General features: G+C 40.3%; 1 protein-coding gene across 1 annotated transcript; it reads left to right on the top strand.

Moving 5' to 3' along the window:
- The first annotated feature begins 3,216 nt into the window (after positions 1-3,216).
- LOC125511555 (uncharacterized) lies at positions 3,217-22,029 on the top strand. Its single transcript, XM_048676958.2, has 51 exons — positions 3,217-3,454; positions 4,339-4,642; positions 4,746-4,974; positions 5,074-5,413; positions 5,499-5,612; positions 5,690-5,818; positions 5,900-6,076; positions 6,162-6,353; positions 6,657-6,794; positions 7,304-7,426; positions 7,517-7,761; positions 8,279-8,382; positions 8,984-9,078; positions 9,165-9,401; positions 9,599-9,796; positions 10,159-10,249; positions 10,359-10,456; positions 10,551-10,696; positions 10,778-10,886; positions 10,968-11,114; positions 11,370-11,417; positions 11,488-11,616; positions 11,704-11,934; positions 12,030-12,188; positions 12,276-12,361; positions 12,440-12,545; positions 12,623-12,718; positions 12,844-12,996; positions 13,305-13,481; positions 13,578-13,798; positions 13,886-14,003; positions 14,090-14,206; positions 15,005-15,049; positions 15,428-15,505; positions 15,586-15,702; positions 16,245-16,371; positions 16,501-16,601; positions 16,855-16,959; positions 17,157-17,237; positions 17,619-17,765; positions 17,849-17,977; positions 18,656-18,703; positions 18,852-18,998; positions 19,110-19,171; positions 20,025-20,178; positions 20,270-20,461; positions 20,538-20,642; positions 20,734-20,865; positions 21,162-21,407; positions 21,495-21,596; positions 21,691-22,029. Exons 1-51 carry the CDS (start codon positions 3,353-3,355, stop codon positions 21,826-21,828), a joined length of 7,215 nt encoding a protein of 2,404 aa, XP_048532915.2. The 5' UTR covers positions 3,217-3,352; the 3' UTR covers positions 21,829-22,029.
- Positions 22,030-22,766: the final 737 nt, after the last annotated feature.

The raw sequence follows: 22,766 nt of genomic DNA, 5'->3' as shown, positions 1-22,766 counted from the left end.
ATGTATTCACACATGTACTAAGTTTTCGGTTAATACAATTCTAGCATGAATAATAAACATTTATCATGATATAATGAAATAAATAATAACTTTATTATTGCCTCTAGGGCATATTTCCTTCATAAAGCATACACGATTGATAATATAATAGCATGAAATAATTAAAAATTATAGATATGTTCGAGACGTATCAACACGTCGTCACGAGCGTATGGTCCCACATGTAAGAAGCCACATCACTCACATATGGACCCGCTTGCCAGCATCCACGTCAACACTACATTGGGCCCACATGTCAGAGTTATTGACCGGTCAAACGACAACATCATAACTGTTGGCGACGTTCACCGTCATAGAAAAAATGATGGTCGATCCCACATGTAAGCAACCCCGTCAGCATATTATGGAACCATATGTCAATAGTGTTGACTTGTCAACCAACACCCAACTTATTACTAACAGGCACCGTCAGTGATAAAACCTATGTCGGACCCACTTGGAAGCTGCCCCATCAGTAACTGTTGGCCCCATTTGTCAGAATCTTTGACCAGTCAAACCCACTGAACGATTACTCATGACAAATTATCGTCACCGGAACCGATCTTAGGTGACAGATTGGCCTGTCGTAGGTGACAGTATTGGCGTCACCAAAAATGGCCGTTAGTGACAAAATGCAATCTTGCATGAAGGAAAAATTGCTATGGTCAAGAATTTATTTTCTGTGACGGCACTTCATTGACGGTGGGGGTGATGAACGGAAAACGTCACCAATCCATATTTGGTGACGAAAAAAGATTTTACTTGACACAAGTGAAACGTCGTAGAATAGCGCTCGTTTTGTAGTGTGAGAAAATCTCAGCGACTCGACTTCCTGTTTCCTATTTAGGTAATCATAAGTAAGTCCCTCGTGCTCAATTGAGAGGATCTCATGACGCTTGAACACTTCACCCATTTGCGATTCAAGAGCAGCATACTCTTCAGACTCCATCTCCTCGACCAATAACTCTTCGAACTTCCTGAGGGTTTTCTCAAAATTTTCAAGGCAGTATTGTTGCTCTTTGGCAATTTTCTCAAGATTGTTGAACTCACTGAAGATGTGCATACTTTAGAAGGAAGAACTTGAAGCATGGATGAACAAGTTACTAAAATTTTTGAGAGTCAAATAATGATCCTAACAAAGTTCACTGGAAAGCCGAAACCTAATCCAGTTGAAAGTGTCAAGTTGATGATAAGTAGCGAAGAAGCTCCAAAGGATCACGATAGGAGGCATATACCTGAGCAATCTTACCCTGTTGACCGTTGCAGATTTCCATGAAGATGTTGACGTTGAAGCATCCACTACGCGAGGTATCAAATGATGAGGCGTATAAATGTTTCGTTGATCGAGATGCACTTAAGGTACGTGAATTAGATGCCAAATAAAATAAGTTGTATGGTAAGCTATTGGCTAAGCAAAAAGGATATATTTGAACCCTTTTATTGAAACAGAGATTGGATTGAATAAGTTCAATGCTTTACGAGATCTAGGTGCTAGTGTTTCTACTATCACTAGGACTGTTTATGGCAATCTCAATCTTGGTCATTTTGTTAATAGCGAAATTAAATTGAACATGACCAGCTCTACCTTTACACAAACAGTAGAGATTAAAGATGGTGTAGTCATTCAAATTGATGATCGCCATGTTATGATTGATCTTGTTATCGTTGATATGCCAGAAGATCCCATTGCACCTATTATATTAGGCGGACCATTTCTAATAACTATAAAAGCTACCATCAATGTATTTGAAAAAAAGTGAGATTTGACCTTTCGATGAAGGACCTTTTGTTAGAAACTTTCCCAAGAAAAAATAGATGGAGATGTATGCAGGAGATGGTATCATCATAAAGGCTAGAATCTACGGGCTTGGCATTATCATGTCGAAGGAGAAGTAATCATCACTAAGGTCAAGCTTATCGACCGAAAATGAAGCGCTTATGGGAGGCAACCCATATAAATAAGGTAGATGAAGAGTAAGTTTGTTTTGTTTTAGCTATTTCAATAAATAGTGTTGAAGTTTTTGTTTGAAGGAAAAGAACAGAAAAAGAGTCGCTATCGAGCACTGATCGACAAACTCTAAAAACATGCATAATTTATATCTGAGCGCATACAATGCAAAAAAAAGACCAACGACTACCCTTCACATTTGTCCGCTCACTTTTCATTTGAAACACCACCACTGCGATATTTTACTCACTGCCATGTCTTTCGGTAGGGGAGATCGTAGCCATCCTACAACCATTGCTCCAACCTAACATCTACTTCCCCTGACCCTTGCCTTCTACTTACTGCCATCGCCATTGCCTATCAACGCCAGGGGTGTCACATGGAGCAAGAAAACTACATTTAAGGCTTAGACATTCGATCAACATGGAAACCAAACCAATTATGAGCATTATCTTCAAAGACATCTATACCAGCGATGGCAAACTAAACTAAACTAGCGGGATGGCCACCACTAGCTACCCAGTTGGGCACGACATGGCTTGCCACGAGGGCCACCAACCCATAAACCCTAACCTAATGTTGGTATACTTCAAGTTTAAGTGTATACAACAGCAGACACCGCTTCACCAATTTGTATAAAGAGGGTGTGTACATCCCCTATTCCTCCCGCATCCGTCGGCTCGCTTCTCTGACGAGCTGATATTCTCGCGAAGCCTCGACCACTACATCATCTCTCGATAGGTAGCTCACCGCCAATGCCGCATCGTTTGTCCATGAATCGCCACATAGTGTAACCTAACTTCTACCCAACCTTTGACTTCCCACCCACCGCCGCCCATCATACCTCCGTCGGCATAGGGGGTAGGGAGGGGGTGTTCACGAAGATCAAGAAAACCCAATATGACAAACATGTGTGCGTAAAACACCATCCATTTGAAAGTTTGTACTCATCAAAGACAAAACAAACCAAACTTTTTCCTACACAATAAATGCACACAAAATACACACACAAAGCCAAAGAATGCCCTCGAACCTATCTATCCACCCATATCTGCAGACGGGCACAAAATCGGTTGTGCAGCAGCGACCGGCAGAGCCGTCGATCCCCCGCCGGACGGCCAGGAAAAGATAGATCGACGCAAACCCGGCGTGACACACGCCGGTCGGCTTCGATCGATCGATCGGGTGCGATCCCGGCTATAAACAACACGAGGGCCATCCGCCCCTCCGCCATCTGCGCCTCGCCCTCGGAGACCCAACAGCGAAGGCCATCAGCCGACCCCCAGCCCCCGCCCGAGCCCCGCTCTCGCCCCCGCCCGAGCCCCGCTCTCGCCCCCGCCCGCCGCGGCGCTGCCCGCCGGCGAGATGGTCCCGCTGAACCACCCCGGCGTCGCCGCCGAGGTGCGGCTGGTGCTGCAGGGCGCCACCGACGCCGACCGCGAGTCCGTCCGCCGCGAGCTCTGCCAGGTATATAAAACCCTAGACCCGCTCCCCCGCTGCCCGCCGACCGGTTCGGCGCGTCCGATTCGCCCCTCGCCCGCCCGGATCTGTTCCGCTGTGGTTCGTATCAGCTAATCTCACTCGTCACTGTGGGGGTGCGTCCGTAGGTGATCGTTGCTACATTATCGGGTTGGGTGACCTAGATTCCGAATCGGTGGTGTGCACAGCGTTCCGTGGACCATGAATTGGTCGGCTGCCCTCTGTATGCAGGTGTAGGGCCTGCCTGCAAGCCAGAGCACTTGTGCTAGGGCATGTTTGCCCGAGCTTACAATTCCTGGCAATCGGTCAGCACTTAAGCCCAGGAGTCCGCCTTGTACGCGGTGTGCTGCTGATTCCGAGAGGCCGTTTCGCGGAATTCTGATATTATCACTACCGTTTGCGCGCCGCAAGACGACAAGATACGTTTATACTGTAATTAGTAAGCAGAATAGAATGGGAATTCATTTCCCACACTTGGATGTTCCTAATTGAGCTAGTTCTAATTGAACTCGTCATGTCAAATGCTCGCTATACAAATTGCGGTCGGCCCATCTGTCCATTTGACATATGTAGAAGGATTTGGGGATAGGGAATGAGATGTGCCGATGCAGCACCTGGGCTGAGAGTGCAGCACGTGGCGCTGCTGGCATGTGGGATTCCGTCTCCGCATCAGTTGCTTTAATTGCAGACAAGGCGTGGTCTTGTTGGCGGGGCAGTATAGGCATGCCCACAAGCAACTCGCAGCCTTTGTGAACAACCCGGCAGTTTATGAGAGAAATTTATTGCTTTAACCATTTCCGCGTACAAGCAAAGTACATAATTAACTAGTTCGGTGCAGGTTTTCTGATATATTTATCTTTCCACCTTTGCAGTTAGTTGACTATGGTCACGATGGATGTCTTTTGCTGCTCCAAGTCTGTTTGGATGAAGTGCTGCTGAATGACAGGGAGGCCAAAAACTTGCAGTTGAAGCATGATCTTCTATCCGCCACTTTCAGATATTGTCTGGATAAAACGTTTTTTAGCACTTGTTTCTGTGAGGCACTGATGCAGATAAAAACTGGTACCGATGGCCTCCTTGAGACTCTGTCGAGTGCACTGGAACTCTCAGCGGCCGAGAAAGTCGGTATTGGTCTTGCGCTGTCAGATTCTGATAATTCAGGCATGAAGCTGAAAGGTAAACAGTAGGTGGTGAAGTTGAACTCTGTGTTGAGTGTATCAGGGTTGCTTCTTCTGTTTTCAGTTGTTTGTTGACATCTACTTTATTTTCATCGTTCCAGGGCAACAATTTGCAATTGCTCAAATTGAGGAGTTGTGTTTGAATCCTAATCAATCGGTACCAAATGATCAAATTCATGAAATCGTCGTCTTCCTTCACCAGACCGATGGCCTGACAAAGCATATGGATACTTTTAGTAACATTGCTTCTCTTCTAGAAGTTGGACAGAGTCCTTTTTTTGCTCCCATCCCCAAAGATCAGCATGATGTTCAGTCAATAAATCATTCAAGGTGTTTAGTCTTTAACTAGCCAAAACCTATACGTTTCGGTTCACCTCATGTCCATTTGATTACTTACATATTACCCCCCTTATTTTCTGTGTCTTGCAGACATTTGGAGATGTACTTGGATAGCACAAATGATGACTTTGAGTCACTTCTTTCTGAAATTGGGAAAGAAATAAGTATGGCGGACATAGTAACTGAGTTGGGTTATGGATGCACTGTTGACAGCACACAGTGTAAGGAAATACTTTCCACTTTTCAGCCTCTTGATGATGTGGCAATATCTAAGTTGCTCGGGGCAGTTATTGGCACTCAAAATAGTCTTGCAGAGGCCCATAACACTTATGCAACCTTCGTATCTGCTATTCGAAATACCCACTTGAGTGAGTCGCCTCAATTGACTACATGGAACACAGATGTTCTTGTGGATTCAATCAACGAATTGGTGAGGCCTTGCTCATCGTCATGCTGTATTCTTTTCCTTTGCCTCATGCTTTTGCATTTTAACTTGGTTGTTCTTTCCCATGTAGGCCCCAAGTACTAATTGGGTGCATGTTATGGAAAGCCTTGATCATGAGGGTTTCAGTATTCCTGATGAAGCAGCTTTCTGTTTACTGATGAATATATATGGCCGCGCTTGCAAGGTAAACATATATGTGCTCATTTTCAGGCATTTCAACAGACACACATGCTTGGCTGACAAATTTCTTGAATAATACAGGATCCCTTTCCGCTTCATGCTGTTTGTGGGTCAATGTGGACAAATACAGAAGGCCAGATATCATTTTTAAAGCATGCAATTTCTGCCCCTGCTACTATTTTTACATTTGCACATAGTTCGAGGCTGCTGGTACTATTTTCATAACATGTGGCTTTACTCATGACAAGATCGTGTACAATTCATACATCTAACAGTTGTAATTTCTTGTAGGCACTTCCGGACTTTGCAAGTCTTGGTCCAGGTAATCATGCTTGGTTTTGCCTTGACCTTCTAGAGGTTTTGTGCCAGCTTGCTGAAGTTGGACACACTGTGTCGGTGCGGTCCATGCTCGATTATCCTTTGGGACATTGCCCTGAACTCCTACTTGTTGGTCTTGGACACATCAACGTATGACATTCTTCTAGTCCTACTTAACAAGCTACATTCAGTTCAATCATTTTACTACTGTTAATTCCCATGCTCTGCTATGCAGACTGCATATAATCTCCTCCAATTTGAAGTGCTGTCCTGTGCATTTTCTGCTATTCTGAAGGACACCACAAAGAGAAATGTGGTGAATTATCTCTGGCATATTAACCCATGCCTCACCCTTCGAGGATTTGTTGATGCTCATTCTGATCCAAGTTGTCTCCTGAGAATTGTGGATGTGTGTCACGACCTGAAGGTTTGTATAGACACAGTAACATTGACAGTTGTCAAAGTTATTGTTGCAACTTCTTCAGTGTTAATTTTATTTCTGGAAGTTAGGGGTAATATTGGGCTCTTTACAACTACAACAAATAGTAAGCTTTTCCTGAAGAAAGAAACCATTAATGTTGCTGGTGTACCTTGCACGATGATCATTCCATACACTTCTGATATAGAATATTTGGTTATTGCCACCATTTGAAACTGTAATGTTGTAATGTTATCTCTATTTTGTCATCTTGTGTGTCATTCATCCACATTTTATTTCCATTTGAAACAGATCCTATCTGCTGTCCTCGAGTCCACTCCATTCGCATTTAGCATTAGATTGGTGGCTGCTGCTTGTAGGAAAGATCATAGCCATCTTGAGAAATGGCTCACTGAGAAGTTAACTGTATACAAGGACGGTTTTGTCGAGGTAATATGCATGATTATATGCCTAAATTACTATCTCTTGATGGTGCATGCTTAGCCATTTTCCATACTCGTTCAGGAGTTTTAAATCTGCTATTGTATTCTTCAATACTTGCCCCCATTTTTATTAGATCTCGTTCTAGTACGCGTGCAGTCAATGTTTTTTTTTTCACTTTGATGGCTAATTTCTTTATTTTTCATTTGCAAATGCTATTGTTAGGCTTCTCATAAAAATCTCTTTTGAATCAGTACAGTATTCATGCTTTCCAAACTGTGATTCAAAGAGTTGTGTTCAGATGTGTATAGCTAATGTTTATACTTTATATGTATTTGTTAAAAGTGTGATTCAAAGAGTTGTGGTCAAATATGTATATTGAGACTGTTTTCTTTAAACTTGAGTATATTGAGACTGTTGATGTCCAAAGCGACAAGTAAAAAAGAATGAATTTAGTCTTTTCATTGCCATCTAAAGTTTTAGTTTCCCCTATTTACACTCTGAGCTCTGACTCCCAGGACTGCGTTAATTTCCTGAAAGAAGCTATGAATGCCGCATCTTATGCAGTAGAGGGTACCGCGGAACAACCTCAATTTAGTGTTGTGGACACGTATTGGGAAGCTTGTCCTCCCTTTATAAAGGTTTGACCGATTCTTGGTTATTGTGCTTCTGCAATTTGTTAGTAGCTCTATCTTTCTGCGACTCGTAAATATTGTCACACGCATTTGCAGGTTCTCCAGTCTCACTTGGGACAGCTCTTATCCAACCAACTCTCGGATGAACTAAGGGAGTTGTGTGCTCTGTATGAATCGAGAAATCAGGGTCCTGTAGCAAGGGACATACCTACCTCGGAGGGAGGTTCAGATGATGTTGAAGTAGAAGCAAATGCGTATTTTCACCAGATGTTTTCTGGACAGATAAACATTGATGTGATGATACAAATGCTCACTCGCTTCAAAGAATCTCCAGATAAGAGGTGCATTTCTGAGATCAATTTGAAAATGACTTGTTATTGCCTGTTTAACTCAACTTGTGGTTTACGTAGTCACATAGAAACACTGCAAAAAACTGTATGCACAAGGAACTTACAAGCAACTGATGGTAATAAGCTGAAGTGTTGGATATTCAAGATTATAGCTAACCCAAGCACGGAAATACAATATTATTGGTCTCTTTTACAGTGTAGGACATGATTTAATTACACCATCCTGTCTTTTAGTTATCTGGCTTTCTAGAAATTATTGTTATTTTAACTTGTTTAGTTCAGTTTTGGATAGACAGCCCGCGCAACATTGATTGTTTTGAGAAGTTTTCTGATTGAACCACTGACTGCATTTATTTCCTCCAAAGTTTGTTTTGCCAACGTTGTATGAGATGATAAACACACGCCACTAACTAGTATGCTCTGTTTGTTCTCCAACCTCGTCTAGCAAAGTTTTTCCTGCACTGATAGTTGTTGACAAATGGGTTACATGAATGTTATGGATTTCCAGGGAGCAATCAATTTTTAATTGTATGATCTCAAATCTGTTTGAGGAATACAAGTTCTTTACGAAGTATCCGGATAAGCAGCTTAAACTAGCTGCTGTGCTATTTGGTAAGTATATCTTCACTTTGCTACACCTTCATAAGCCACTTATTATATTGAATCGTGACCTGAGGTTACCTTTCTCATTAAAGCACTGTTTTCTGGTTCTCTATCTTGTTGCTTAAACTGCTCGTGACTTAGCTGGGCTTGATATAACATAATCTTTTTCCACACAAGTACAGATCTACTACCCAGTCTTGAAAATTACAGCTTGAAAGGGTTGCTGTGTTTTAGGCTTTAACTGTGTTAGATTTGGTTAGAACAATTCACACGTTCTTCCATCAAGACCTTATATTACTTTGCTATTTGATGCTATCCAAACAATACAAGCTTAGGTTGCATTGTATTTTTATGGGGGTTATGATAACTCTCTGACTGCAAAATGCCCACATGTTCTACGTTATTTCATTATGGATCCATGTTTAGTTGCCTGTAACGTACAATAGTGTTCCACACTCTGTTTGTTTCTGCTACATCAAGATTTGAATTAAGGTTATAGTAGTCCATTAGTAGTCTATATGCCTGGAACATGCTCAGCTGAGGCGCAAAAGTCATCATCTGCTCCACTCAATTGTGCTGTTGTCTAATCCAATTCCATCTTTTGAAACAGGATCCCTTATCAAACATGAACTTGTGGCCCACCTCGGACTTGGGATTGCTCTACGCGCTGTTCTTGATGCCTTACGCAAGTCTGTTGATTCAAAGGTAGCTCAAATCTGTTTTATTTTGGTATCCACATATGTTCACTGATCTGTGCAATCTGTAGTCCTGATCGTGTTATTTGGATGCAGATGTTTATGTTTGGTACGACAGCATTGGAACAATTCATGGATCGTGTAATAGAGTGGCCACAGTACTGCAATCACATATTGCAGATTTCACATCTTCGAGCTACTCATGCTGAAATGGTCTCTGCAATTGAGCGAGCACTTGCCCGAATTTCATCAAGTCAAAATGAGCCCAACGCTGGCAACTTGCTTTCTACGGAGCAGCTTGTTTCTGGATCGTCATCTATTGAAGCCATGGAGGTAAATCATCACAAAAACTTAAATGAGGGTAAATAATCTTGGCAACTGTTGAATCGGAACTGAAGGTGGATTGGCCACCAGGAATGTATTGTTCGGCAATTTTCAGGATAATAAGATCCTGCCACTTTCCTACTGTTTTGATATGTTCTGCTGTGACCTAATCCCTTTTCATCATTGACATGGTTGGATTTCTTTAGGCATCTGAACCATCATGGCAGTTAATGGGTACATCTCCAACTCAGCTAGGAAGGACACCTTACCCGTTGCAGCAAAGGCAACCAAGTGTCCTTGGAGACAGGTCCAAGATCTCCATCGGCACCTCTCAGAATAAGAGCATTTTACCTAGTCAGCCTTCGGTTCCTTCAGCATCTGCTGATTCAGCCTTTAATTTAAAGGTACTTTTCTAAGGCATCTGGGGGTATTAAAGATTTTCTACTCCCTACGTTCCTAAATATTTGTCTTTCTAGAGATTTCAACAAGTGACTACATACAGAGCAAAATGAGTGAATCTACACTCTAAAATATGTCTATATACATCCGTATGTGATAGTCCATTTGAAATCTCTAAAAAGACAAATATTTAGGAATGGAGGGAGTAGATGCTTTCCTGTTACCTTGCCTGTTCATATTTCCAAAAGTGAGATGCTTGGATGCAGTGCTGGTTTCTGATCTTTTTTTCTTTCTTTTATGTTATTTGTGTAACTTAGCCACCAGTAACTGTCTCTCTTTGACCTACTGTGAAAATATTCAATTGCAGACTACTGTTCCACCTTCATTAGCTCACTCTATGAGCATGTCAAATAGTGCTCATTCCACTAGTTTTCTGCGCCCCCGGAATACCTCGACAGGTGACTTGATTACTTGTTATTTTCACAAGAAGAGTGGTGATTACATTTTATTTGTTCTATAATCTCTATGCTACCGCTCCATGAATTATTTTCTGGTCCCTTTTTATAGTTTTGCCCCGGCAACATTCCTACACTACGGGATTTGGAAATGCTTTAAATATTGAGACACTTGTAGCTGCAGCGGAGCAAAGAGATAATCCAATTGAGGTTGGTATTGGCGTATCACTATTGTTTTCCATGGTGTGCTCTCATGGGAGAATACACAATGTGGTTGGGCTAATTGATTTTCCTCTCCATCTAGACTCCCCCATCTGAAGTTCAGGACAAGATCTTGTTTATGATTAACAATATATCCACCTCTAATATGGAAGCCAAGGCGAAAGAATTTAATGAAGTGCTTCAGGAACAATATTATCCTTGGTTTGCACAGTACATGGTCATGAAAAGGTACAATACCCATTCATTTCCTCTCTTTTTTGCACCAGTTTTTCTAACGTTGAAGCACTAATTCCATGTCCATCTTTGCAGGGCAAGCATCGAGCCAAATTTTCATGATTTATACCTGAAATTCTTTGACAAACTTAACTCAAGATCCTTGAGTAAGGAGATGCTGAAAGCTACATATGAGAACTGCAAGGTTGTGGTCACTCTAACTTGTCTACCTTTTCTGCCTTGACCATAAAACAAGCTTGTTGAACCTTAAGATTTTCCTGTGCAGGTTTTGTTAAGATCAGATCTTATCAAATCTAGTTCCGAGGAACGTTCCTTGCTAAAAAATTTGGGCAGTTGGTTGGGAAAATTTACCATTGGAAGAAACCAGACATTAAGAGCCAAGGAAATTGACCCGAAATCTCTTATTGTGGAGGTACTTGTTTTGTACCAGATTCTGCATTTTAGATCTTTTTTGACTGCATACTCTGCCAAATATTCTTTGCTGAGTTCAGTTTCTGAGTTCTCCCTCCCTTCTACAGACCGTTCGGCCATGCCTGACTTGTTTTGGGTCTTATTTATTTCTAAAACTTGCATTTTACCTATATTTGCGTGCATGTATCGGTGGCGTGATTCTGCCAAGTGGTATTAAGCAATTATGCTTGACAATCTTTTGAAATTATCATTTCAGGCTTATGAGAGAGGACTTATGATTGCTGTAATTCCATTCACTTCAAAGGTGTGTATTTGCAGCATTCTCATTTGTATAAAACATGCTGCCTGGTATCTGACCAGTGCTTGCTCTGCAGATTCTCGAACCTTGCCATTCAAGTATAGCATATCGTCCTCCAAATCCGTGGACAATGGGAATTCTTAGTCTACTTTCTGAGATCTATAATCTACCAAACCTGAAGATGAATCTAAAATTTGACATTGAGGTTGTCAACTTTTTTGGTTAGACTGTCTTGTTGACTATCTTTTGTTCTATTGTTACACTCTATAACTCTTATTATGTGGGATTTTAGGTCCTGTTTAAGAACCTCAGTGTGGACATGAAAGATGTGAAACCGACTTCCCTTCTTAAAGATCGAGGACGTGAAGTTGAGGGAAACCCAGATTTTTCAAACAAAGATGTTGCTTCGTCCCAAACCCCAGTGGCTGCAGAAGTCTCTTCAGGTGTCAACCCCCCAATAAAACATGTAGACCTGCAGCCTGAGGTCAATAGCACTTCCCGTACCCTGAGCCTTCCAACTTTGGTGAGTCAAGATGGCTTGGGCATGCGTTATCAATTCAATCATGTTAGGGGGTGCAGTCTTGTTCTATTATATTTACACATTTTTTATGCATGCAGTATACTGCTCCTGTTCGTCTCCCTCCTAACAGTATGGTGGAGGATGATAAAATTGCTCTAATGATGCCTGAGCAAGTTCCCTCTCACACCTTGACCCAGGTCTCATCTTCACAAACACCATTAGTATCACTATCGCCATCGCCACTCTCTCTAACTCAGGTGTGCCATGCTACCATTTTCACCCATCTTTTGCTGGGTTACTAGATTTTATATGTTATTGTGCAATTTCTCATCTGTTGTTTGCAGCTTTTGTCGCTGATTCCACATGATGAGATACGCTTCAAAATAAGCTCAAAACTTTTGCCTTTTGGCTCACAGTTGCAGTTCAGCAAGTATGTTTGATGCTTCTAAACATAAATATCTGACACAATTTGGATTTGACTAGCTGATAAACTCCTGTTATTCCATAGAATCATGGGTGTGGCTTTGGATAAGGCTATCAAAGAGATAATACTCCCGGTCATTGAAAGAAGTGTCTCAATAGCAAGCAAAACTACAAAAGAAATTATTCTAAAGGTTTCCTTGTGTTCTTTCTCAAAGTTTTTTGTCATAGTGAAATTGTTGTTATGTTACTGATATTTTAATTCCTGAAGGATTATGCAACGGAATCTGATTACAGTGCCGCAAATCGCTCGGCTCGTTTGATGGTCGGAACATTAGCTGGAAGTCTAGCCCATGTTACTTGCAAGGTACCTCTTGCTTGTTTTTAAGCCCTATAAGCAGTGACGTTCTTCTGTTTTGTCTTGTGGTTGTTTTTATTGTTTTTAATCTTTTGTGCAACCTATTATATTATTTCCTTTTCCCTCTCGTGTAGGAACCGCTTCGTGTTGCGCTACTGTCTCATCTCCGAAGCCTTACTCAAAACCTTGCTAGCAACAGCGAAACTCTTGAGCAAGTAGTACAGGTTCTGATCAACGACAATTTGGATCTTGGTTGTGCAAGTATCGAGTCTGTAGCGGCGCGCAAGGTAGCTCTTTGACATGCTATCGTGTCCCTTGTCCTACTCAACAAGACAGTAACATATACTTTATTTGCTGTTTCTTAAAAGTCTAGACACATTTTCTTGAGTTTCCATGCATTATGTGATCTTCTATAGTCTAGTTCAGCAATTTGAGTGCCAATATCTACCAGTGATTTACTTTCATACTGTGGAACTTGCCTCCTCTCCTTTTCTAATCACCCTGAGCATGTCCCCATTAGCATTTTGCCAACAATGAGCTACAATCGCGAAGTTGGTCAAGTTCACTGCCTCATGACATGTACGCCATTTTGCAGGCTGTTGATTCGATTGAGGGTGAAATAACTCAATCCTTTTCACAACAAAGGAAGAAAAGAGAGGCAGCTGGTCCTACATATTATGACTCTTTTACTTATGCTCAAGGTCCATTTGCCCCTGTACCTGAAGTATTCCATACCAAGGCAGAGTCTCCTGCCCAACAACGAGTATATGAGGTGTAGCACCAGGACTTCAAATTGTCAATTGGAATTAACACACGATGTTTCTGTACTGTACATGTGACTAGCTGCATCTTGTGTTGTTGATTTCAGGAGTTTGGTCATGTATGGCAGAGTCATGGCCAAAGTGTTGGTGCTGCAGGTTCTGGTACAGCTGCTGTATCGAGCAATTTTGGTGTACCTCGAGCTTACAGCCCAAGTTTAGCACAAGCTTCCAGTGCTTTCTTGTCTGCTCAAACAGCTCCACTTACATTAACTCAGCCTACAGAGCTGGTGTATGAGGAATTGATTCCTGGCGCTGCACAACTTTCTAGGTACACATACTTTGGTACCTTTTGGTTTTGAAATGTGGTTTGCTCGAACTGCTATCCCTAGATTGATGAACACCTTGTGCCTCGTAGTGATTCTCCTGCTCAAGTTGGGATCAGCGACTCTTCTGGCTGGCTTGGTGGAACCATTGGTGATGCATCCACATCTCCACCCTTGATGTCTAATGACTTACCTGCGGGTGGAATAATGGTCACGACCAACATAACATTTCTTCTTCACTTCATGTGTACATGATATATGACAGACTTCTGAAACCTGTTTCAATCATGTACCAGGATTTAAATGTTATGACGCCACCTCCAGCTACATTTTCTGACAATCTAGGATCTGGTTTACCTGATACTTTGAGCACTGGTGATGCTATGGAGAGATACGAACAGGTTTCACAAAAGGTAAATTTGGAGATATATATATGCGAACTGATAATCAGCAACACATGAACTATCATTCAATTTTGTCATGATTTGATGGCTGCTTTCTATCAGAATGAATACCTAAATTTATATTCTATGATCCAAAGGCCAACATATAACAGACAGGTCTGGGTAATAACAGAAAACACCTTATATTTTAAAATGTATTAGCCATGTGAGTCAGTAACTCTATTGTCTTTTATTTAGGACTTGTTATCATATGTTCTATTAATTTTATTATTATCATGTGGAGTTTTTGTTGAATGTATCTGATAATTTATCTTAGTTTCTAACCAAAGCAGCCCTGTTCTTCGCTTCGGATACGAGTATATAAACTGGCTCACTAGTCTGGTTCTGCCTAGGCATGTATATGCCTCCACTTTGTGCTTCGTCTACAGACTGCCCACACCACACGTGCTTCTTTGTCACCTGTGCCATGCTTCATTTTTGTTGGAGACTCTTTAGTAGTTGGTTTGTTGGAGACTCTTTATTTATTTAACAGTAGATAGAAATATTTAGGTTAGTTTCATTTTGAAGATGCCATCACGTACATGTGGGGTTGTCAAGTGGGCCCACATTTCAGTGGCACATTGTTGATATGTCTTTGTGATGGTGCAGAGCGATCTGCATTCATTTTGTTTCTTATGTTTATATATCTCATAGTGTAAATAATTTGAACTTCACTATAAATTCCGACCTTCTGTACTTTCTGATTTAAAATCTCAATTCCATGTACATATCTCTGTTTTGCTTAACTGATTTGTTGTTACCCTCCAGCTGGAAGTCTTGATTGCCAAGGATGGTAAAGATGTGGAAATCCAGGTTAACCCTCATTACTTCCCTCATTACTTCTACTCTGTAGGAATTCAGTGCTTCCACTTTAGGCAACGTGTGGCCTCTGCCACTGCTCCTGTAGTCCTGTGTTGTGAACCAAAACAATAGGTGTGAATACTGTGGCAAGAGAAACAATATGTCATCATCCCGTGTAGCAACTAAGAAGTGTAGGAACTATCGAGTGTGGTGCACCACTGTGTTTTTAGGCAATATTTGCTGTGAACCAAACAGCTCATCGATCTGTCGCTGTAACATTTTGTGAAGTTAATCACACCGTGCATGGTTTCATTGTTTAGTATATTAAAGACTCATATACCTTATCTAATTGTTACTAACATGTCTTCTTCATTGTGTTCTCTTGTTCAGTCTGTTGTAGCGGAAGTTCCTGATATCTTACTCAAATGTGTTAACCGGGATGAGGCTGCATTAGCTGTTGCACAAAAGGTAAATCATGGTCATTTGTTATTCACAATACTCTGTCAATTGTTCTTCTAACATATTTTTCTTGGTGTCTTTGGTCTCAGGTTTTCAAAAGTTTGTATGACAACACATCAAATAGCGGTTTTGTCATGTGGTCTCTAGCAACCTTAGTTGCGATAAGAGATGTATGCAAGCTTGTTGTCAAGGAGCTAACAAATTCCGTATGTTTCTTTATGGCATATACCCTTTGTTTTAGTTGCCTTTTTTCGCTTTCCTGATTTTCCATAATTCATTTTGTTGTACTACGTCAATGTAGTTTGTTGTTATTGATCCAAAGGTCTATGTCACTCGTATATCCATCAATGAGCCTTAATTTCATCTGAATGCCGTGTTTAAATTTGTTATGCTTCTATTTATTAGTTGCATTTGTGTGCAATATGTCTGGTATGTCTTGTGAGATAATTTAGTGTAATGCAGTTGTGCATAAGAGCGAGCGGGCTGCCAAACAATATTCAGTTAATAAACAACGTACTAACGATACAAATTACAACCGTTAGTTCCGTTTTGGAATTAGCACTTGGCACAGAGGTTTATGCAGCATATTTGAACCCTTGTGCGACAGAGATCACCTATTGATATTTAATTCTCAGGAACGGAGTTTATCAATTGGGCTCTTGGTTTGCTGTGATTTGTTCCACAGTTCTCAGGTTGGGGACTTTCACAGACAAGTTTTTTAATTGTCTTGTCAACTTTTTGTGCGCAGGTAATCTATTTGGACGATGAGAAGAAGTTTAATAGTGAAATCATTTTTGCCCTTATTCGTTCTGATTTGCTGGATGTCAAAGAGTACAATGTTCATTTAGCAAAGCTAATTGACGGTGGAAGAAACAGTACGTTGAATTGTTTTGTTTTGTAGTATATAGTACTTCCTGTGTTCATAGTCCTCACAAATACCGGACCTGTGCCTCTTGTATAATTTTCGTCTATTAATTGGGTTGCCAAATGTTTCTTCTCCTCAGAGATTGCAACAGAATTTGCCATGTCACTTGTCCAGACATTGATTACTCAGGACTCTGCTAGTATCTCAGAACTCCAGGATGTTGTTGATGTGCTATCAAAGGTGCACTGATTTTCTGAGCTGCTCTATATATTCAGTTGTTGCCCCGTTGGTCTTGCCCCCAGGAGCATGCTCTGGCAACCAAGGACAATTTTTGTATTTTCTGATTGAATATTTCTATCCAAAAAATATTTCTTTTTGCCAAACAAATTACAAATTTTGGACAACAGCTAGATATTGAAGGTAGTTACTCGAAATGGAGATCAGATTCAGTACATTTCAAAATCTGGCTCACTCTTATACATTTGGGTTTCAGATTTCAAGGAGGCCAGGTTCACCTGAGTTGATGCAACAGGTGAATGAGATTGCAAGGAATAATGCTAACAATGCTCCTGGTTTTGCTTTTGGGAAGGATAAAAAGGTTAGGCCACATTTAAAAATGATCTCAACTATCAAGTGTTGTTTGTTCACATTTAAAAATGATCTCAACTATCAAGTGTCTTTTGTTCACATTTAAAAATGATCTCAACTATCAGGTGTCTTTTGTTCACAATGTGTCTCGTAGGTAAACGCAGTTGGTGACTCGATTGTATCTAAACATGTCTTGCAAATTTGTAGGTTCTACCTAACCGGGCAAACAAAGAGGAAAACAGTGTTAACGACGCCACTGTAGCTGATTCTGTTGCTTTTCAAGACCAGGTATCTTTTGTGGAACTTGTTCAGTAGCATAAACTATGAATTCTGCAATATTTACTAGAACTTTGTTTTGATTCATGTGAATCTTGAGGATATAACAGTAAGATTTTTCTTTGCTATATGTAGGCTTTAGATGCTTATTTGTGTTTCTGATACCCCCTTATTTCTACATTTGATAATTTGGACATGCAAGTTAACTTAAGTAGTGCCTAACCACAGTACAAGTTTTGGTTTAAATCGGTCATCTGGTTTTGTTAACATAATTTTATTCTTACAGTGTAGAAAAATATCAGTGTAACATATTATTTTAAAGGTCCATTTTTACACATCAGAATGAATTGTATATGCTAGGAAGTTTGATGCATTATATTGGTTGATTCACAGGTTGCACACCTATTTTCTGAGTGGTGCCAAATATGTGATCATCCAAATGCTAGTGATGCGGCCTATAGTCGTTATGTTATGCAGTTGCAACATATTGGCCTGCTGAAGGGAGATGAATTCACTGAGCGTTTCTTCCGAATTCTCACGGTGATTATTCTACTCGTAGATTATACTCTGTCTGTGTGTGTTACTTTTTTTGTTACTTTCATGCCAATTTTTGAATCAATCAGGAACTTGCTGTTGCACACTCTCTAGTCTCTGAGCAAATTAATGCTCCTGGTGGATTGTCTCAGCAGTCATCACATATATCATATTTCCCCATTGATTCATATTCGAAGCTTGTGTCTGTGGTGATAAAGGTATCTATAAAATTATTTTGTACACATGCTTCCGTATTACTTTGGAGTCTGCCGTGTATGGTTTAGGATTGTTGTAGGATGAATATGGAATTTTTAAAGGTTCATTCTTTTTGTAGCTGTCAACTTGTTATGTTTGTGAGCAAGAACTGGCACGTGAATAATGTCCCTGCTAATGAAACAGAAAATAAACAGGCTTTTTATAGGAGCAGAATGCAGTGATCGATTTATTTGCCTATCATGTATTCTTCCCTCGTTTATTTTTTTCCAGTGACATGTTGTATAACTTGATGCATATACGTACCTCAAGAAATGGACTCGAGTTCATAATGATTTATTTTATGTATGTATTCTGTGAGTTATGTAGCATTCTGTTTCTTTAGTACAGCTGAATTGTTGTTTGCCCTGGATACTGTTGGATGTTGTTTTTCAGTATGGATTATTTGGTCAAATCACTCACAGGGCTTTACTATCACTGTTTCTTATAGCAAATTTATCCACACTCCCTTTTATGTTAAAAAGTTCGCTTATAGCTAGCCACAGGGGATAACTTCAAACGTGGAAAGTTATGTTTGTCAAAAAGATAGTTGAAGTCACAATTTTTTGACGGCATGCACAGAAGATTATGCTCTCTAATCTCTATTATCCTGGATACTAATTCCTCTTATTATTTGTCTTCAGAATTGTTCAGTGGAAATAGGACCAAATAAAGGCAGCCTTCTTCCCAAGGTCAGTATCTAGAAACCAGTGATAACCTTTTGCCCTATACTAGTTAAAGAATGTAGAATCAAATTCTGGATTCAGAAGTTGGACTTCAAAAATCTTTCATTCAAATTACTTGGAAGTACTGAAGTTAAATTGTTTTCAATGTGTCCAGATATTGTCAGTGACAATTAGGGTCATTCAGAAAGATGCTGAAGAGAAGAAAGCTTCATTTAACCCCCGACCATACTTTCGGCTGTTTATCAATTGGCTGAATGACCTTAGTACTTCTGAACTCCATCATGATGGAGCTAATTTCCAGGTACACATGTTTTTAACTATGTATAGTTTATTCTTTTTGTACCAGGAACTATTTTAGTTTATTATTTATTGTACCAGGAGGAATATAACTCTCTTTTTTGGTATATATCAGGTTTTGGCTGCATTTGCAAATGCATTCCATGTACTGCAACCCTCGAGAATTCCTAGCATGAGGTTTGTCCATCACTTTTGGCTCACTTATTAATCTACCCATCCTATGTCAATATCTACATGCTATGTCATCTGATGTTTCTGAATCATTGTAGTTTAGGCACCATACAAGATTGTTAGTTCAATGTGCTTTATATCCTAGTCCCCGTCCCCCTGCGTATCTTTGAAGATTTTCCTTCTCTAAGTGCTTCGTTAAAATTTTCTTTTGTACAGCATTGATTATGTAATAATGTTAACTCACAGTCCCACATCAAAAGGTCAACTCAATTGTCCTTGTACTCTACTTGCTGTGCGGCTGTTATGCACAAGGTTGGTTAGCTATCAGGATTGGTTAGGGTGCTCACTTTCAAGTACTCCCTCCGTTCCAAATTACTCGTCGCAGAAATGGATGTATCTAGAACTAAAATACATCTAGATACATTCATACTTGCGACAAGTAATTTGGAACGGAGGGAGTAGCAGCCAGCAAAACAGCATGGCTCTTATTTGGATACAAGACCTTGCGTCAAGATGACCAGCCCAATGCCTTTTAATAAAGCAGGCGTCACCTAGTAGTGTTTGTCTTATCTAACTAATCAAATAATAAGATGACTTGACAAAAATAAAGAAAATTACACTAGGGTAACTATATAGATGATACTGCTGCTGCCCCTTGGTGCAGCCTCCAGCCTCTCTGGATTATGTGCACATGCCTGCTTCTCCTTGTTGTCGTCAGACCAAAATCCTGTAATAGTGGTTGATAGTTTCTGGTTTTTTACTGCAGCTAAACCTCAAATGTTCACTTATAGATTTGTACTTTGTTTGAAATCTGTATTGGTAATATTTTGGTAATCTGATTAACACTGTTCTGTTGCAGCTTTGCTTGGCTTGAGTTGGTGAGTCATAGAACCTTCATGGCAAGACTGCTGACGGGCAATTCACAAAAAGGGTGGCCTTTTTTCCAACGGCTACTTATTGATCTGTTCAAATTCATGGAACCGTATTTGAGAACTGCCGACCTTTTAGAACCAGTTAATCCCCCTTTTCCAATCACTTTTCGCATTTGTCTTGTTCAAGTAATTATGAGCCACCTCTTATATCTGTTGTGTTTGTTTTACTTAGGTGCACCTTATGTACAAAGGAACTATGAGAGTGCTGCTTGTACTACTCCATGACTTTCCTGAATTTCTGTGTGATTATCACTTCAGTTTTTGTGACGTGATCCCTTCCAGTTGCATTCAAATGCGCAATGTCATTCTTAGTGCTTTTCCGCGCAACATGAGACTTCCAGACCCATCTACTCCTAACTTGAAGGTCTATCTAAAGAGACATAAAAGTTCCTTCCATTCTCCTAATTTCAGACAATATCTGACTCTTGTTTCTGTGGCAGATTGATCTGCTAGCTGAAATTTCATTACCTCCACGAATCATGTCAGATGTCGATGGTGCCCTCAAGTCAAAGCATATGAAGGCTGATGTCGATGAGTATCTTAAGGTGATGGCATTTATATATGCTTAATGAATTGCTTGCGTTGTCTGGGACCCTCATTTTACAGCATTGTTGAATCTTCACTTGTATTGTGCAGAGACCAGAAGGCTCATCCTTTTTGAATGATCTGAAGCAAAAATTGCTGCTGCCTCAGAATGAAGCTAATGTTGCTGGGACACGCTACAATGTGCCTCTGATGAATTCGCTTGTTCTCTACATTGGCATCCAAGTGAGTATATTTTTTATCTCATGCGGTGGAATTACCAGTAGGGACTTGCTACTTCTGAGTACTTGTTCATAGACCAATTCTTCTTTCCTAAGAAAAAACCACCGCAAATTTCTTCCGCACACTTGAGGTTGTCCTCTTCCTCTTGTCTTACATGTTCTCTTATTTTTCTCTAATATAGGATAACAGTAATCTTCTGTCTCGTTTTTGTTTAATTAGTTTGTTGTGAGTTTGCCATTCTGCTTCTTTTATTTGTTATATGTCATATTCTAAGCTGCTATTTGGAAATAAAATTTCAGGCGGTGCAACAATTGCAAGCGAACAAGGCAAATGCATCTGCGTCAGCACAGCAGATTAACCATAATACAATGGATATTTTTCAGATCGAAACAGCGACTGAATTTTTCAGATATCTTGTAACGAACTTGGATACAGAGGGGCGCTACCTATTTTTGAATGCGATTGCTAACCAACTGCGCTACCCGAATAGCCACACACACTACTTCTCCTTCATCATTCTGTATCTATTTGCTGAAGCTGCCCAGGTATTTTTCAGTTGATGCAAAGCGAGTATGAATCTAGTTTGTTTCGTTTCTCCTAACTAACAAAGGAGCTGGAACTGGAATTTGCAGGAACATATCCAGGAGCAGGTAACCAGGGTTCTCTTAGAACGGCTGATAGTGAACCGTCCTCACCCCTGGGGATTACTCATCACCTTCATCGAGCTGATAAAGGTATTTTGTAAAAAAATTGCATTTTTATTCATGTTTGGTGAAATCCATCACCACAATGGTGACTAATGAATGCGGCATTGTTGCTTTCTGTTAGAACCCACGCTACAACTTTTGGAACCGAGCCTTCACACACTGCGCACCTGAGATTAAGCAGCTGTTTGAGTCGGTCGCAAAGTCATGCGGTGGAGGCGCTGGAAAGGCAGTGGATGATGGCTCTGATGGCGGCCACTAATGTAGTTAGTTTCTTGTAAATGGTATATGGCTGCTTGTCATGGTCTGATGGGTTGATGTGCGCTTGCTGACAGATATTTGTTTTGTATCATACTGGATATTGTGCTGTGAAGATTGTGGTGAACCCTTTAACCATCAGCAAATATTAGCCCTTAGAGGTACTTACTCATATTATATTTGTAAAAATCAGGTGTTTGTCGTATCATACTTTGTTGTTTGTTGAAAAGTGTCTTTCAAACCCTGAGCAATAAACATATCATGCAACAATTGTAAAGCAGTTTATTTTTGACGGAAAACAATAATATTCGTATGTTGTAGTGTCTGAAGACTATTTGTACGTTTCGCACATGGCACCACGTTTCCCTTCACGCAAGCTGCAGATCTATGAATAGGAAACATCGTCACCAGTGAAGTTTGGACCCTAATATCTGGTGATCGTTTTTGTTGGGGAGGTTAACCAGCAAATGAAAAGCTCACCCTCGAGTGTACAAATATTTTCTTATACTCCCTCTGTAAAGAAATATAAAAACATTTAGATTACTACTTCAGTGATCTAAATGCTTACAAGAAAGACATGGAAAATGAAATTGCCATGTTTGAAAGACAAAAAAAATATATTGTGCATCTGCTGTGTACACAAAACAAATTGAGCAGTTTTAACATGCTCCCTCTTACCCCTCTTTTTACATGAAAGGTAAGACTATATAATACTCCCTCCGTTTCTAAATACAAGTCTTTCTAGAGATTTTAATATGGACTGCATACAGAGCAAAATGAGTGAATCTACACTCTAAACTACGTCTATATATATCCGTATGTAGCCATAGTGAAAATTTCTAGAAAGACTTGTATTTAGAAACGGAGGGAGTGGATCTACAGTTGATCTCATTAGTTAGTGGTCTAGTTAAACCTTCTTACCTCACATGTAAAAAGAGAGGG

The sequence above is a fragment of the Triticum urartu genome, chromosome 5A (genome assembly GCF_056163025.1).
Source record: "Triticum urartu cultivar PI428250 chromosome 5A, HENAU_Tu73, whole genome shotgun sequence".
In the NCBI taxonomy this organism is placed as follows: Eukaryota; Viridiplantae; Streptophyta; class Magnoliopsida; order Poales; family Poaceae; genus Triticum; species Triticum urartu.
The sequence above is the reverse complement of the archived record's forward strand: the minus strand, read 5'-3'. Positions and strand labels throughout refer to the sequence as shown.